The 13,348-nt window shown below is 24.3% G+C and overlaps 7 protein-coding genes across 7 annotated transcripts; 5 read left to right on the forward strand and 2 right to left on the reverse strand.

The window, feature by feature from the left end:
* Positions 1-753: 753 nt before the first annotated feature.
* On the reverse strand, positions 754-1,386 carry AAJ76_30001386 (hypothetical protein; the record flags this gene model as incomplete). Its single annotated transcript, XM_024475051.1, has 1 exon — positions 754-1,386. The coding sequence occupies one exon, from the start codon at positions 1,384-1,386 to the stop codon at positions 754-756; it is 633 nt and encodes a 210-aa protein (XP_024332125.1).
* A 2,005-nt stretch (positions 1,387-3,391) lies between these two features.
* Positions 3,392-6,244, forward strand: AAJ76_30003392 (ubiquitin-activating enzyme e1; the record flags this gene model as incomplete). The annotated part of the gene is made up of 1 exon (XM_024475081.1): positions 3,392-6,244. The coding sequence occupies one exon, from the start codon at positions 3,392-3,394 to the stop codon at positions 6,242-6,244; it is 2,853 nt and encodes a 950-aa protein (XP_024332126.1).
* Positions 6,245-6,317: 73 nt separating this feature from the next.
* Positions 6,318-7,421, forward strand: AAJ76_30006318 (26s proteasome regulatory complex component; the record flags this gene model as incomplete). Its single annotated transcript, XM_024475102.1, has 1 exon — positions 6,318-7,421. One exon carries the CDS (start codon positions 6,318-6,320, stop codon positions 7,419-7,421), a length of 1,104 nt encoding a protein of 367 aa, XP_024332127.1.
* A 239-nt stretch (positions 7,422-7,660) lies between these two features.
* Positions 7,661-8,380, forward strand: AAJ76_30007661 (60s ribosomal protein l7; the record flags this gene model as incomplete). The annotated part of the gene is made up of 1 exon (XM_024475112.1): positions 7,661-8,380. One exon carries the CDS (start codon positions 7,661-7,663, stop codon positions 8,378-8,380), a length of 720 nt encoding a protein of 239 aa, XP_024332128.1.
* A 299-nt stretch (positions 8,381-8,679) lies between these two features.
* Positions 8,680-9,978, forward strand: AAJ76_30008680 (ribosomal protein l30 l7e; the record flags this gene model as incomplete). The annotated part of the gene is made up of 1 exon (XM_024475118.1): positions 8,680-9,978. One exon carries the CDS (start codon positions 8,680-8,682, stop codon positions 9,976-9,978), a length of 1,299 nt encoding a protein of 432 aa, XP_024332129.1.
* A 541-nt stretch (positions 9,979-10,519) lies between these two features.
* Positions 10,520-11,500, forward strand: AAJ76_300010520 (hypothetical protein; the record flags this gene model as incomplete). Its single annotated transcript, XM_024475025.1, has 1 exon — positions 10,520-11,500. The coding sequence occupies one exon, from the start codon at positions 10,520-10,522 to the stop codon at positions 11,498-11,500; it is 981 nt and encodes a 326-aa protein (XP_024332130.1).
* A 92-nt stretch (positions 11,501-11,592) lies between these two features.
* On the reverse strand, positions 11,593-13,251 carry AAJ76_300013251 (serine threonine protein kinase; the record flags this gene model as incomplete). The annotated part of the gene is made up of 1 exon (XM_024475041.1): positions 11,593-13,251. One exon carries the CDS (start codon positions 13,249-13,251, stop codon positions 11,593-11,595), a length of 1,659 nt encoding a protein of 552 aa, XP_024332131.1.
* Positions 13,252-13,348: the final 97 nt, after the last annotated feature.

Below are 13,348 nucleotides of genomic sequence, written 5' to 3' on the forward strand. Positions count from 1 at the left end.
TGGTATGCTGCGTTGATAATACGCGATGTTGATATTAAGGAAAGAGGAGTTTTCAATACAAGAATGATGAAGCTAATGAAAAAAAAAAAATTACAAAGGTATAAAAGAATATGCTGAGAAAAGAAAGCTTTCAATGATGTTAAATGTTCTGAAAGTTTGTGGTGGTGGAATCAGGAAGTGTAATAGTTTCTCCGAAAAGAATTAATAAATAAACAATTAAATTATTATTATTATTATTATTAAAAAGTAATGGTTTTGGGACGTCACGAAGTAAAGATATTGTAAAAGCTAAGATGTTTAATTGCTAAACTTATAAATTTTATTTTCTTAACTTCTCTTTAGAATACATTACAATATTAACTATTTATTTCCAAAAATTATTTATCATAAAGATTATTCGTTAATTATTTTAGGAAAAATAATAGTTTTTACATTATCAATCTATTTGCAGAAAAATAAGGTTTTTTAAAATTATATGTCATTTGCATGCTTTTTATTTTACTTTTGATGTTAAAAACTAAAAATTTAAAAGTCTTAACAATAAAAGCGATATTACACAATTTAAACTCAAAAAACAAATAATCTTTAAGTTTTACAAACTATTAGTTTCTTATTTTAGCTTAATAGTCTGTAAATTTTAAAATTTTTATAAAAAGTAAAATTTTGCTAAAAAACTACTTTGCAAAACAAAAATAGAATTAAATTTGTTAAAATTCCAATTGATTTATTTTCAATCCAACCCAAAAAGCTAATCTACTGATTTAAAATAGTTCTAGTTTTAAAAATAGCAAGCATCCTTGTAAAAAATGCAAAAATTGCCGGTCCAAAAACACAAACCATTTTAACTGCAATAATTATTCCTAAAATAAAATACACACAAATTAAAATCACATCGCAGTTATCGCCTAAGTAAATTCGCCGTTGTTCAAAACTTATTCTTTCATCTTCTTCACTTTCGCTATTAATAACACAGGAAAAGTGTTCACTAAATGGCGGATTTTGCTTTTTAAATGTATATAAACCGCTAAGATCTGTTTCATTCATTTTTTCTTTACTCTGATAAGTCTCTACTTTTTCAAAAAGCGGCTGTGTTTCCATAAGTTCCTTCTCATTTTTAAAAATATTTTTAACTTCTTTTTGAATTAAAAACTCTGGTATTTTTCTGAAAGTCTGTTCTAAACCTTCTGAAGTGTCAGTAATCATATAAATTTCGCTTTTAGTATGACTTCCACAGCCAAGTGATGTATTTTCTTGTTTATTTTTTTTAGAACAACTATCATGGGGATTACAAAAAGGTCTATCAAGTAATAATTCACTACTATGTTCCTCCGAATCTGCTAATACTATTTTCAAAAATATTAAAATTTTAATAAAGTTCCACATCATTTTGAAGGCCAAAAATTTTTAAAATTATTAAAAGTAATATAAGTCTAAAAGAACGTTATTTACAAATTTTTATATAACATTCGTATTAGATAAAATGAAACATAAACAATGTCATGTAAAGTAAATTTTATAAATTGAGATTATTTGTTACAAAATAAAAGTTTATTTTGTAGTATGTATTTTTATAAAACAAAGCACTTATATGTTGTTACATAGTGTATGTAATTAACAACTATTAAACACAAATTTGGTACAATAGAGCTATTATAGTAAATATCAATAAAAATTTAATAAAAATGTAATTAAGATAACTGCATAAACAGTATTTAGACTAATTATTTAGCTTGAAGTATAACAAAATATTTGTGTTAATGATAAATAATAGGGAAATATGGAAAAATAAAATCAATTTTTTTAAATTTAAAATATACTTTCATAAATTTAATTTATCAAAATTTGAAAATCTTTATATCTTTTTAATAGATAAGTGATTTAGCCTAATATTTTAAAGAGCAAATAAATATTTGATTTAAAAATTTTTTTGTTCTTGTGGCCAGAAAGGCTATAAAAATTATTATTTTAAAAAATAACCCCAAAAATGCTATGCAAAGAAGAAAAAATATTTTTAATATGTAATAAAATAATTAAGAATTTGTTTTGAAAGTGCATGAGATGTAATTCATTAAGCAGCGAATATTAAATATTATGCTTACAGATGTACTTGGAAATTTTGTAGAAAAAAATGGTTTTGTTAAAAGATGCTCCTTTTTCTATAAAAAATTATAAGTCAAGAAAATATTTTTTATTTTTAACTGTGGTCTGTCAATGTTAAGCAAAAGGCAATAAGTGAATTTCTAGAGGTAGGACAAAAACCTATCAGACATAAAATTAAAAAAATGAATATGATAGAATCTAGATGGTAAAGTTGGTGGGACAGATATTTTTTTGGCAAGGTTAAATGTCATAAAGGACACCGGGTAGAAGGTGTCTGGGTTTTCAGAATGGTAGAAAGAATTTTTAATAGACGAATTATTATGGTGTCTGTAGAAAATAGAAAGGCGCAAACAATAGAAGAATTATTGATTAATTATGCCTAGAAAGACTCGATAATATATAATAACTTTTTTCATCATATAAAAAGCTGTCAAATTTGTTTACAGAACATAAAACGGTTAACCATTCCATTGAGTTTGCGAACACAAGCAATAATTGTCATACAAACAAATAGAAGGTAACTGGCAAGGAGTTAAAAGTAAAACCAACATAAGACATAAAACAAAAAAGTATATTAATAGATATTTAGTAAGATTAATGCTTAAAAGAATCCTAGATAATGATTTATTTACTAATATTAAGTAAATAATTTCTTAATTTTTTTCATTTTATTTTTTGCTTTATTTCTTAAACACATTTAAATTTGCAATTAAAAAAGTATATTTTACAATAAACATTTATGTTAAAGTTGCAATTAAAAAAAGTATATTTTACAATAAACATTTAATGTTAAAATTGCATTTTTGTACTCCTGTGATTTTTTTTGCATACACAAAATACAAATCTTAAACTATTTGGTTTTTACTATAAAAAATAGATTTTTTAAAAAAGCAAATACTCTTCAAAAATAACATAAATATATTTATAATCATTTTGTTAAATGCTTGAAAATAAATTTTATTAACTTAGACTATATAAGAAAACTGTATGTAGAAATGAAACAAGGTTGTAGATTTATAAAAAGTAAAAACTGCCTTATTACATAAATTTAAACAAATTTAGTTTACGAATCATATTGACTGTAATATTTTAAACATCATATGGATTGTGGTATTTTAAGCGTACTTTTCTTACTAAAAAAAAATTATCCAGAACAAAATTACATTACATTAATCGTAAAGTTTTAAATTTTTTCTGCCTTTTAAATTTTATTTGTTTGTTAAAAATAAATAAATTTATTTAAAAAATTATTTATGCATAAAGTTATAAAATATTTTTTTTAACCCTTTTTATGAATACACAAATTGATGAATCGTTATACTCAAGACAATTGTATGTCATAGGAAAAGATGCTATGGAAAAAATGATGAAAAGTAGAATATTGGTTATTGGTTTAGATGGACTAGGTCAAGAGGTTGTAAAAAATTTATGTCTTACTGGTGTATCTCAAATTTACATTCATGATGCATTAGAAATAAAAGAAGAAGATTTTTCTACAGGATTTTATCTGTCGAAGAAGGATATTGGAAAACGTAGAGATTTTACACTGTTGGAAAGATTTAAAACATTAAATGATTATGTTCTAGTACAAGTTTTAGATGAAATTACTAGTTTTGTAGGATTTGATCTTATTATTTCTTGCAATGAACACGTGCAAAATATGATAAAAATTAATAAACAAGCTAGAAGAGATAATTGTAGATATATTGGATGTCAAAGTAGAGGAGTTTTTTCACAAATATTTTGTGATTTTGGCACAGATTTTATCTGTTTAGACACAAATGGTGAAGCACCTGTCATAGGAATGATTAATGATATTTCTGACACTGGAATATTAACTGTTGTGGATGAACAGAGACATAATCTAGAAGATGGAGATATTATAAAAATTATACAAAATATGAAAAATGACGAAAATAGACATTCTACGTACGAAGGGGTACTTTTTAAAATTCAAAGTTTAAATAAGTATCAAATACAACTAACAAAAATTGATGGGTCTTCTATTTTAGATAGTGAATTTTCTAATATAAAAGAAATGCCATTTAATTTTGTAGAAATATATGGAGGGGATTTTGAACAGGTAAAGAGACCAAAGCTATTTAATTTTAAAATGTTAGAAGATCTTATTGACAGTCCTAATATTTTAAGTTATAATTTTGAATCTGATTTACAAAATAAAATAAGCCATAAATGCTTTATAGCCCTTGGTGAATATTTTGAAAAGTATCATTGTTTGCCCAACGAAGATCAATTTCAATCTTTTTATATAAAAAAATATAACAGTCAAGAGCTTTGTATTAAAATATTTGGAAGACAGTGTGATACACTATTTATGCCCATGTGTTCTATTGTAGGGGGGTTTGTGACACAAGAAGCCTTGAAAGCAATTAGTTGTAAATTTACACCTTTAGTACAATTCATGTACTATGATGCACTTGAATTAGTTACAGATTTCAATTTAACTAAAAAAAATTATGGAAGATATAATTCTATGTATAAAATTTTTGGTGAAGAAAATTTACACAAACTTTTTAATATGAAATTATTTCTTGTTGGTGCAGGAGCAATAGGTTGTGAGCATTTAAAAAATATTATTATGTGTGGATTGGCCTCACAAGGTACAATTAATATTACTGATATGGATTCTATTGAACAAAGTAACTTAAACAGGCAGTTTTTATTTACTAAAGAAGATGTAGGAAAAATGAAAGCAGAAGTTGCTGTATCGAAAGTTAAAGATTTAAATGAAGATTTTATAAAAAACGATAATATTCGATATTTCAATTTAAAAGTGGGAGAAGAAACGGAAGAAATCTTTTCTGATGTTTTTTTTAAAAATCTAGACGTAGTAGCAAATGCACTAGATAATGTTGAAGCAAGAATGTACATTGATGAAAGGTGTGTTTTACATAGAAAACCACTTGTTGATGCTGGTACATCTGGAACAAAGGGCAATGTACAGGTAATAATTCCATTTTATTCAGAATCGTATGGTTCTAGTAGGGATCCTCCTGAGAAATCTATTCCTTTGTGTACAATAAAGAATTTTCCTCATGCCATCGAACACACAATTGAATGGGCGTTAAGTGAATTTAGATTAAAATTTAATGACCAAATTTTAAAACTTAAAGAATTTAGTAGTGAAGAAGAAGATAATGATCTGATAGAACTAAATAATCTTTCTCCACAGACAAAAGATGACTGTATAAGACTGGGTCTTAGAATTTTTATAAAATATTTCCACACGTCAATTCAAGAACTTTTAAAAACTTTTCCACCTGATTCTCTTACTAAAGAAGGACAACCTTTTTGGATGCCACCGAAAAGAGCACCCGTTTCTATTAATTTTGATATAGAGAATGATTTACATCTAACATTTATTAGAAGTACAGCCAATATTTACAAAAATATTTTTAATATACAAGGAGACAATTTAGATAATGAATATGTTAAAAGTTTTATTAATAATGAATTAGAAAATATTGATAATATTTCTACTGTTCGAGATAAAAACGTAAAAATCAATAAAGAAAATTTACAATCACAAGAGTTTGAAAAAGATAATGATCTAAATAATCATGTAGATTTTATTTACGCCTGTGCAAATTTAAGGGCGCAAAATTATAAAATAAAAAATATTGATAAACTCGCTACAAAAGGTATAGCAGGGCGTATAATACCGGCCATAGCTACCACTACGGCTGTAGTATCTGGGTTATCTATTATTGAGTTGATCAAGCTATATTTGAAATATAACAATTCTAAATATAAAAATTCATTTTTAAACTTAGCCTTGCCTTTTTTTGCAACATCAGACCCAATTGAAGCGGAAAAATATTATTATATTTCAGACAATAAAAAGTACTATTTTAATATGTGGAACAGATTAGAATATAAAAATACACTACTAAAAAATATTAAAAAAGCATTTGAGATACAATTTAAGACGGAAATTAGTATGTTGACTATTGATAATAAACTATTATATTGGAATGTAGATAATAAATACGATGAAAATTTGAACAAGAAAGTTAGTGAACTGGTCGATTTTGTTAAAAACAGAAAATTGGTTGTAGTAGATGTAGCTACAGAGAGTGAAAAGGATGACTATCCTCGAATTATAGTGTTAATTGATGAATAAACATATTTTTGATATTTTAAATTTTATAATTTGTTTGTTTGTTTTTAAATTTATTTAAATTTTTTGCCCTAGCATGAATGAAAGTTTATACGAAAAAGAAAGACTTGCGAGAAAAGAAGGGGATTTAAATGCTCTTAAGTCTATTTTTATGGAAATGTTACAGACATGTAACACTGACCAAGAAATCATTTCACTTATAAAAATCCTTGCTGTTAGAAGAGGACAGTTACCCGAATCTATAAGGTGGCTTGTTAATGAAATATTTACAAGTAAAAAAGATGATAATAAATTTATTAAAATGCTACTTTCTGAAGTTATTGAAGGTAAAATATATTTAGAAAGAGAAAGGGTTGAATATACTTTATATTTAATGTCAAGGGCTTCTTCTCCTGAGGAAGCACTTAGTTTTATTTTAGATGTACCTGTAGAGACATTTACTCTTATAGATGATACTACAATTATTAGATATCAGCTTGAACAATTAAGGTTGTGTTTAGAAGTTCAGGACTGGATTAAAGCCAATATAATTCTTAAAAGAATAAGACAAAGATATTTTGAAGAAAATAATGCAATTGAAGAGAGGTTAAATTTTTATACTTACAAGATACGTTTATTACTCGGACAGGGTAATTTTTTAGAGGCATCTAAGACTTATCTAAATTTAAATAAATATTATGAAAAGAAAGAATATGCAGTACTAGCATCATTTTTCTGTATTATTGCAGAAGAAAAGGATTATGATACAATGAGAATATTATTAAATGATAAATATAATGACAAAAATATGAGAATAATTTTAGATCAATTTCTTGATAATTTACTCATTAAAAAAGATATTATTGAAGATTTAAAACAAATATTAACTAATTTTTTAAATATAGAAATATTTATGTTAAAAATACATGATGCAATTAATTATCATAATTTCAAGATTATTGAAAAGTTTTATTCTATTATTAATATTAGTACTTTTACCGATTTAATGGAGATGAATGAAGAAGATCTTATTAATAAAATATCATTTATGGTTAATACACAACAGAGTAAATGTAAAATTAATCAAAGAGAGAAAACAGTAACATTTGAAAATAAAAAGATGATTAAGAATGTAGATAATCTTATGGATAAACTTATTACTGTTGATCATTTAATACATAAAGAAACATTAAATAAATAATGCATTTATAGTAAAATTGTACATAATTTTTTGGTATTTTAAGATGACCTGAAATTAAAAATGAATATTTTTATAATAACTTACTATTTAACGTGTTTTTACTTTCAAACATTATCAATTAGTAGAAGACATAATTTTCTAAGTCTTGGTAGCAGAGCAAAAACTTAAATTATTTCAAATTCTTTTTTAAAATGTATAAGTAATTTTTTATTAAAATTTTTATTATTTTTTACCCCCAAATGTCTGACGCTGTAATTCCAAATTCCGCCAAAATTATGCAAGAATATCAGCAGAAACGTGCTGTAATAATTGAAGCTAAGAAGCTTGAATACGAACAAAGGGTTGTTAAGAACAAGGAATATGCACTGGAAACTACAAAAAAACTTTTACAAAAGTATTATAACAGTGTTAAGGATTTAGAAAATCTTAAAGAAGAATACAAATCTAAAAACATGCTATATGTTCCTAAAGAGCCTAATTTTCTTGTGGTTGTGAAAATTAAGTCAAGCATTGGTGCACCACCAAGGCAAAGATCTATTTTAAAACTTCTAAGGCTTAAAAGAACCAATTCAGCTGTTTTAGTTAAAAATAATAAAAGTATGAAGAGGATGTTACAATTTGCTAAAGATTATGTGGCATATGGGACCATTTCTTATGAACTGCTAAGAAAAATGGTGTACAAGCACGGAGCCATAAAATTAAAGGGCGGACACAGAAAATTAACTAATGAAAATATTGAAGATGCTTTTAATGGAGAACTTAAATGTATTGAAGAGATTGTTTCTAATATTTATTTTCGTACGGAATATTTTAAAGTGTGTGCTAACACTCTCATTCCTTTTAGACTTAAAAATCCACAGGGTGGATATAAAGGTAAAAAAAGTAAAGGTTTTACTGAAGGAGGAAATCTAGGAAATCATTTTGATCTTATTGGAGAACTAGTAGAAAGAATGCTTTAATAAATCTTTAATTTAAAACTAAGATTGCTTTTTTAATATACTTGTGCAATTTAAATATGTTGTTATTGATAAAAATTGTTTCTTTTAGTTCACTTGTATAATTTAAATATGTTGTTATTGATAAAGATTGTTCCTTTTAGTTCAACGTTTGTTTTTTTAAAAAAACTAAATCTTTAATTTAAAACTAAGATTGCTTTTTTTAATACACCTGTACAATTTAAATATGTTATTGTTAACAAAGATTGTTCTTTTTAATACACTTGTTTATTTTTTTAAAAAAACATAATTTTTTCCCTTCTATGTTTAATTTTATGAATAAATCAGAAATTCAAATTTCCAAACTCAAGGCTATGTTTTTAGCAAAAATTTTTAGTGATGATCATTCAACATTGAAGAGTATTGTTAAAGATTTAGAAATAGTAAATTCTAGCTATTCACTTATTGTATTTATATTAACTAACGATCAAATAAATTCTAGTAATTTTTTAAAAACCAATAAAATAGAACTAGACCTGATATTATATCTCATTAAACATAACTTCTGTATAGAATTTGCTATATCGCACCTAAATACCATTAAAATTAAGGACTATTTATATTTTTTATGTTTAAAAGAATTATTAATTAAAAATATAATAGATATTGATATTGAAAAACTCTTAGATAAATTAGATGACTATGACATCTATCAGTATTGTGTAGATAACAAAATACGGCTTAAAGAACGAGACACAATAAATTATCAATATTATAAAATACATATAAAAGAATTTGATAATGTAAACACCCTTTTAGAACGAGTAAAAAGTTACAAAGACATTGAATACATCATAAATTTAACAGGAATATCTGTACATCCAGAATGCAAAATAAATAACATCGTAAATTTTATAAAAAATGGCTATAATCAAGAATTTTGTAAATCGATGCTTAACGATGCAAATAGTTTTTTATCTTTGTACGATGTAAAACTTGTACTTGCAAATCTTATTGCTTCAAAAAACAACCATAATCTTGTACTAGCACTTTATGTATCAAAGAAATATCTCCTAGTATTCTCTGATAATTATGATATAGATCTTATTTATCTATTTTTACTTAAATATTTTTTATTCTATGAAGAAATTTTAGACATGTTTAAAAAGTTAGATATAAAAAATAATCAATTACTTAACATGAGTTATATTTGGAGTGATGCATATATAATACTAAATAAAAAAAATAAATTAAAAAATAAAGATATGAAAGATACATATATTAGTTATATTAATGAAGTTAAAACTACTTTAATGTCGAGTTTATCAGCATTTATTGAGAGTAATAAAATTTCGCATGCTCTAAATATTATTAACTTATATAAATCTTTACAGAATAATACAATTTTAAAAGAACTAGAAATAAACAACTTTATAAAAACCGAGACAGAATCACAATTTAAAAACTTTTTGGGATCTAGATGCTGTTATTTATTTGAAAAAACTGTTGAAGTAACAGATATATCACTAACTGGTGATTTTTTTGAAAATGAAGTAAATAAAGATATTGATGAAAAATTTAAGAAATGGTTTACAAACAATTGGAAAACATACCATGAATAAATTAAATAATTTTAATATAATTATAAACTTAAAAGTGTTTAGAATGGTTTAAATTTATTTTATATTTTTTTAGAATAAAAAAGGTGGGGTAAAAAAATAAAAAAATATTTTTTCTAATGTCTATCACGTTTTATATCTTATTTAACAACAACAGACATATACATTGTATATCTTATATTCCCACAAAAGGACATATGCATTGTATATCTTATTTACCAACAACAGACATATGTATCTCTAGTGTACCTTTTAAAAAGATTACAATATTCAAGTGCTTCAATCTTTTTTATTTTTTAGGGGTAAAAAAATAAAATAAAAAATTTATTTGGTGTTTTTTCCAATGTTTTCGTTCCATCGCATATTTTATACCTCGCAAACCAGACGTAGTAATAATCTCCTATGCATCTTTTTGACACATAAAAAGATTTAAGTGCTTCAATTTTTTTATTTTTGGGGGTAAAAAATAAAATAAAAATTTTTAAATATTTTTTCTATAAAAAATAAACAAATAAGGAAGACCACAAAAGTTGCAAAAAATATTATGAAAAAAAACAAGCAACATGTACTAAATTATTTATTTAATAAACTAGACAATATAAAATTAGAATTATATGATATTTACAAGTATAATGAACGAAGAAGGATTTATTTTGATTTCGAAAAAAATTTGAGAATTGTAGGCCATGAGAATAAATTATGTGTAAGGGAAAAGGAGAAGGTACAGATTCAGGAAAATTGTATTCTAGAAGTAAAAAAATACTTACACGAAATCAAACTTGTTCCAATAAATAAGATATTGACACAAACACATAAAATTATATTTTATGATGAATATTTGTATTTTTATAAAGAAGCTGATATTTTAAAATATAATTTCTTAAAACAATCTAGAAAAAATAAAATTATTTCAGAAACTGAAGTAGACCCAAATGAATCTAAATTAAAAATAGAACAAGAAATAGAAAATATTGATACTCCTTATATAAAACAAATGAAATTTAAATTTAATTCGGAGTTAAAAAGATATTTAATATTCAAGAATATAGTTTATAATGATATTGTAAATTTACACTTAAAAAGCTGTCTTAATGCTTATTTTTTTCTAGCAAAAATAGATGGTAAAAAAATTATTTATGAACCGGAGGTTTCTTCCTATAGCAAATATTCATACAAAGAAAAGCTTAATTTATTCAAAGAATGCAAATCTAAATCATCTATTTTTTATAAATTTACTAAATCAAGTCATTCCACTGGTGTTCATCTAAGTTTTAAGAAAATAACAGAAAAATTAAATTATAAAAGTGTTAGAGATATTTGTAAAAATATTATACGCGAAGATGATATACAGAAAGTAGAGGATAATTCTTCATTTCAGCATAATACAAATAGTAAAACGCACGAAGAATATAATGAACACAAACCCCAAGAAAATCACGAAGAATGTTTTGGTCATGATGATCAAAGTGGTAGTGTACAAAGTTTTGATGTAAGATATCCATTTTATAATAATTCTAAAGAATAAATCATATTAAATAGCATATTATATTAATTTAACAAAATTAGATTAAATCAGTAATTTGTTTGTAGATCAACAAAATATAAATAAATTAACATTTATAAGACCCTTTGTTCTTTTAAAGAATTGTAAATCAATGAATAAATATTATTATACTCTTCTTTTTTACCATCAATATATGTAATGTTAATATAAAATTCGCTTAATATTACATTAAAATACATACTTATTTTAAAGGATACATAACTATTAGTATTATATTGAACATCACACATGTAATATTTCTTATTTGTTTTAAATTTAAAGCTATTCTCATTTAAAATATCGAGTATTATCTTTTTAAGTGCATTTTTTGTTCCTATATTTCTAATCTTTATTCCTTTAAAGAATCCTTGTATGTATGTATTTTTAATTAAAGGATAAGTTCCTGCTTTTTGTTCTACAATATTAGCATTTTTAAATACCGTTTTTTTGTAAAATTTAGAACAAGGAGAACCAACATCTTTTAGAATAACATAATTTACAAATTTATGTAATTTATACAAAAATTTATCTTTTTCGTCAGAAAATGAAATTTCATTAGAAATATTTTCTTCCTCAAGTTCTAAAAGTAAATCAGTCAAACTTTCATTCGACGAATCATCTTCGAATATTTCTAATAACATATAATACAAACAAATAACTGGTCTTTTAATCCAATAATTTAGTTCTGTAAGATTTTCTTCATTTATGCAAATATTATGATATTTCAATATTTCTCTTTCAAGGTTTTTAAATTGAAATTTCGATATTGATGCAAGTGCTTTTAAATGTGACTTGTTAATATTTTTAAGGGGATATCTTTCTAATAAATAGTTATGTATAGGAATGTCAAATCCATCATTGATCCATTTATTATCAATAATTTGTTGTAAATTTATTCTTTGCAATGGATCAGATTGAAGCATATTTTTTATTAACTTTTTTGCATTTTCTGAAATATTTATTTCAAATTTAAATTTTCCATCTTTTATTTTATCCTGTAAATGTCCTACATCTTTATCATCAAAAGGTACAGACCCGTTTAACAAAACGAATAATATAACACCAAGACTCCAAACATCGATTTCAGGTCCACAATACCTTTTACCTTGAAGAAGTTCAGGTGCTGCGAAATATAAAGAACCACAAAAAGTGTTTAATAACATTTTACTATCGTAGAAATTTGATAGACCAAAGTCAATAATTTTTATGTTATCATTTTCATCTAAAAGAATGTTTTCTATTTTAAGGTCTCTATGTACTATACTGTTTTTATGAATGTAATCTATTGCAGACAGAATTTGTCTAAAGTAACGACGAGCAACTTTTTCATCCAAATATCCTTCATCTACAATCACGTCGTATAACTGTTTACCATTAATGTATTCAAAGATAAGAAAATAATAAGATGTACTAAACATAAAATTTTTAAGCCTAACAACATATGGATGATTTATCATAGAAGACATTATGACTTCGCGAAATATTCTAAAGTCATGTTTTTTAAATTCTTGTTCATGTTTTCGTTTTATGATTTTTATAGCTACATGTTCATTGTTAAGGGTATTTACCCCTAGCACTACTTTTGAACTTGAACCGGTTCCTAATAATTTAAGTATTTTGAAATAACAAAGGTGGTCATCCTCAACATATTCACAATCCTCTAAACCACCAGTATCTGGTGACTCTTCATAGATGCTATCATTTAAAAAAAATGAAGTGTCTTCGTTTTTCATATTTATCAATTTAAAACTTTTTTATCAATATAAATATACCATTAAGTATTTAATTAAATTCTATTTGTTTTTCTTAAACATGATTGGTATTTAATTA

The sequence above is a fragment of the Vairimorpha ceranae genome (assembly GCF_000988165.1).
Source record: "Vairimorpha ceranae strain PA08 1199 chromosome Unknown NODE_3, whole genome shotgun sequence".
In the NCBI taxonomy this organism is placed as follows: domain Eukaryota; kingdom Fungi; phylum Microsporidia; family Nosematidae; genus Vairimorpha; species Vairimorpha ceranae.